The 4,117-nt window shown below is 48.5% G+C and overlaps 1 protein-coding gene across 1 annotated transcript in view; it reads right to left on the reverse strand.

The window, feature by feature from the left end:
* kpnb1 (karyopherin (importin) beta 1) overlaps window positions 1-3,014 on the reverse strand; it is a gene marked incomplete in the record, with an annotated part of 17,704 nt that extends 14,690 nt beyond the window's left edge. Inside the window, 2 exon segments of the mRNA XM_024262189.2 lie at window positions 1,936-1,994; window positions 2,688-3,014. Of these exon segments, the coding sequence (XP_024117957.1) occupies window positions 1,936-1,994; window positions 2,688-2,727 (99 nt within the window).
* Window positions 3,015-4,117: the final 1,103 nt, after the last annotated feature.

Here is a 4,117-nt window from a genome sequence, read left to right on the forward strand (position 1 = left end):
AAGTGAACCAATCTAAACGTTTCTCTAAATGTAAACAACTGTTTTTCCAGAAAGCTACATAACCACATTTTAACAATTCCTTTCTATAATCTTCTCAAAGAAAATTAATCGACAACAGTTCAAAAAGCAAATCAGTAGATGGAGAATCCTCTCCTGTCATTGGAGAACTGCAGCTCCTCACAGAGATCTTAGAACCATCTGGATCTTTAGGTCATTTTGTTGTTTTATTTAACTTATCGATAACTATGAACTCATGCAAAAAACGAATTACTGTTGTAAAAAAATGTTTTAATATTTATAAATGTAAAATATGTTATTATGTTCAAGATTTTATTTTCCTCCCAGATAAAATGTACAACATACATGATAAAAACAGAAAACAATTATTTACTATTAAACTTTTAAAGTGAAACACACAACACTGCAACCACAACGCAAAATACTAATAAACCGTGCAAAATGAAAAGGAAAAAAATCCGGTTTGTAAATCATGGTGAAGGTTGGTATTTAGAAATACCAAACATCTCATCTTCATGACGCTGATTTCGTCTGTCAGTCATGGTCTGATCTGTTCTGGAGAAAGTTGTTCTCAGGGTTCTGCACAGGTTGGTTCTGGAGTCGGTTGTTTGAAATTCTGTTCTTGCAGATCCAAAGTTCTGTCTTCTTATCAATAACAATAAAATCCTTGCAGGTTTCTGTTCTTTTGTCACAGTCTTGTATTTTTAAGTTTTTGTGTTGATGTCGTTCGTCGTTGTCACAGTTGCTCTGCTCTGACTCACGTGCGCAAACGGTAACAAGCTTTGCTCACGTGCGCGCTCAGCGCACGGCTCTGGGCTTTTATGAACCGAGTGACTTAAAATAAAAAATAAATAAAAAACGAGGATTCTGGACACAACTTGGTAAACAAAAATGAGCAGACGGAAAGTGAAACTTGTGTTCCCTCGGTTATTGTCGCGTTATTAAACTAACTGAATGGAGCGGATTCAGATTACAGCTGTTAAACTCCTCACTACACACATTCCCCACTTTTCACAGACAGACATGGACATTTTTAAATCCAGGATTATAGAATGCAAACTAAGAACTGATCAAGATCAAATATTTATGTGGGTCTCAGGATCTGCATGGAGGAGATTGAAATGGTCTCCAGCCAATCAGGACGCAGAACAGGGTACGCTGCTTAAAAAAAAAAGCAGCAGCAGGATCTGAGACCAGATGAGCTGCAGTGTGGAAAGAGAAGACGTATTCTTCTGGGAGAGTTCAGATAGAGGCGCTGTGGAGTAAAAAGTCACGTTCTACGAGGGTCTCCACCATGTGACCAGATTGAGAAAACTAAAATAATGGGTCTCTGATAGTGCTTGGGGGCCGGTCCAAACGAGGAGGGCCGTAGTTTGGGGACCCCTGCTCTAGAGGAGATCTGATGGAGGAATGGACCAAAATACCAGAAACAGTCCGTGAAGACTTACAGGAAACGTCTGACTGCTGTCATTACCAAAGAGTTTATAACAGTATTAAGATGAACTTTTGTTGTTGACCAAATACTTATTTTCCACCAACATTTACAGATTCTTTCTGGTTCGCGTCTCATAGTTGAGGTTTACCTACGATGAAAAGACAGGACTCATCTTTTTAATGGGACAACTTGAACAATTGGTGTCTGACTGAATACTTTTTTCCTTCCCTGTTGTCTGTTTGGATTGTGGGATTGACCCTAGCCCGTTCTCTAGGAAGATGTTTCAGAACCAGCTGGATCCAGTGAGGAGAGCATTTCTGGACCAGAACTCCTTCAGACATGATCTGAGGTTGAAATGATGACGTCAGAGCTCTGCGTGCGCGTGCGTTTGTGTGTGTAACGGAGGGGTGTCCAGCTGTTCAGGATGCTCCGTCCGCCGCCCTCCCTCCCAGCACCGCCCCGCAGACCGGGACCGAACTCACCAGGTTCTCCACCGCCGCCTGCTCCAGAAACTTCTGCGCCGCCTCCAGCTCATTCCGATCTGCGGGGAGAGGGGGAGAGGTCAGCCGGCGCTAGCCCCGTCCGGACCGGCTCGGCCGCCCCGGACAAGCCCGCCGGCTCCGCCATCACGTAATCGGTGTCCCACGTGGGGCCCGGACCTGAAAACACAGCACGATGCGTTCGCGGAATGCGCGTGAACCCCGGGCTAGAGCAAGGTTAGCATGCTAGCTAGCTAAAGCATGCTAAAGGAGCACGGTACGAGCACGCTAAAGTTCTACAGACCGCTTCCTAACCCGGCCGAACCGGCCGTCTCTGATAGCCCAGTGCTGACAGTCGCACGCGCCCCTGAAACAGCCCGCGAGGACGCTCGCTCGCGCTAGAGAAGGAAACTGCTGTTAGCATGAAGCTAACGGCTAATGCCGCCGCGGCGCCGGCATGGGCAGGGTCGCTCCAGGGAGCGGTCCCACAGCTGCAGCCTGCGGTCCCCCGTGTCCCCGGAACCCGAAAACATCCCCGCCACCAAACACCAGAACTTTACCGAACTTGTACTGCTGCTGGCGAGGTTCTAAACCACGCCGGTAAGACACGGATGAAGAGTCCGACCGTCAGGCCGAAGCCTGAGCGCCGTTAGCCCGGCCAGCTAGCCGCTGCCGCCGGACCCTCTGCCCGCTCCTTCCGCAGGTTCTGCCCGCCGTCGTGACCCGGAATCGCGGACGGGCGTGTGGTCACTTACCCGGAGAGACCGTTTTTTCCAGGATGGTGATGAGCTCCATGCCGCCGCCGCTCTCGTCTCTCACACGTTCTGTTGCCGCGCACCGCCGCAGCGGATTATATTTCTTCCACGGCGCTCACTCGGTGCCGTCGAGGGCGAGCTCGGTTCGCGGCGGAAACGGCGGGCGCTCTCCGGTGTTCGCTCGGGGTTTCTGACTCGCGTGATGCGTTTAAAATGTTTACGATCGAGGCGAGCAGCAGCGAGTCGAAGCTCCGCAGCCGCCCATCCGCATCCTGAATCGTCTGGAGGGAAAGGAGCGCGCGCTTCACCCACGCGGAAGGATATCACGCACTGACGTACAGAATCGACGTGCTGCCTTCAGGGGACGTGGGAACTTTTGCATGAGAAAATTTGGAGGAAGTGGTTCAACGGTCCATTAGAACAGTTTCCATGAACTTTAGAGCAGAATTTCACTCCTTCCTTATCATAGATATACAACGAGGTAAATAATAGACACATAGATATGTCTACAGTAGAACAGGTTCATCATTGTGAGAGACTTTAGCTTCGTTGAACATTTACAACTGTAAATGTTTTTGTCTTTGTCTGCTTCCTCAAACTCTGGAGAATCTTCTTCTCCGGCGCTAGGAGCTGTTCCTGGTCTTCCTCCAGCAGATCCAGCCGGTGTCAACCCCCCAGTCCTGAAGGCTTCTGCAGACCAGCAGTGTGGGATTCTGCCGTTCAAGCTGTCCTGCCTAGTGAGCCATGCTCATGTCTGCAGCCCATCATGTCAGCTGGGGGATTGAACAGGATTCAGTCATCAGCTTTCCTCTTCTGTTAGCAAACATGAACCTTCTCAGCCACCGTGACCTTCAGCAAACCGCTTCAGTTGAAACTTCCCTCGCTTCATTGCAGGACATGTGATTCCTCTGCTGCTCTTCATCCACACACAGATGTCCACCAGCACCTGTCTCAGGGATTGGAACTTTCAGCTCGTTCTGTAGAATCTGTGACAGCCTGAAACTTTAAAATCATTCCGAAACTTGAAAGAAAAAGTTTCTTCCAGTTTTAAATTCTCTTCGGTTCCATCCAGAAAGGATCTATTTCTTCAGGATCCTTCCAGGAGGATCTTCCAGCCTCCGATCAGCTGGTCCTCGTCTGTGGGCGGAGCCTCTGTTGGGTTTCCATGGCAGCAACGTTCATGCTTCAGTTCTTCATCTGTTAGTCACAGAGACACGTTTGACGTGAAGCTTATGGAAAACTTTCTCCAGAACCACAAAGTTCTCTTGTGTTCCGCTCAGAAAAAGACAAACCATTAATACCACTCCAACACTAAACCCTTGTTTAGTTGCAATCAGAAGCTCTGAGGGCCTCAGCAGGGTCAGCGGACCGTCAGTGGACTGTCAGTCAACATTCAGTCGACCATGAATAACGACGGAAGTGCAATATAT

The sequence above is a fragment of the Oryzias melastigma genome, linkage group LG17, assembly GCF_002922805.2.
Source record: "Oryzias melastigma strain HK-1 linkage group LG17, ASM292280v2, whole genome shotgun sequence".
Taxonomy (NCBI): Eukaryota; Metazoa; Chordata; class Actinopteri; order Beloniformes; family Adrianichthyidae; genus Oryzias; species Oryzias melastigma.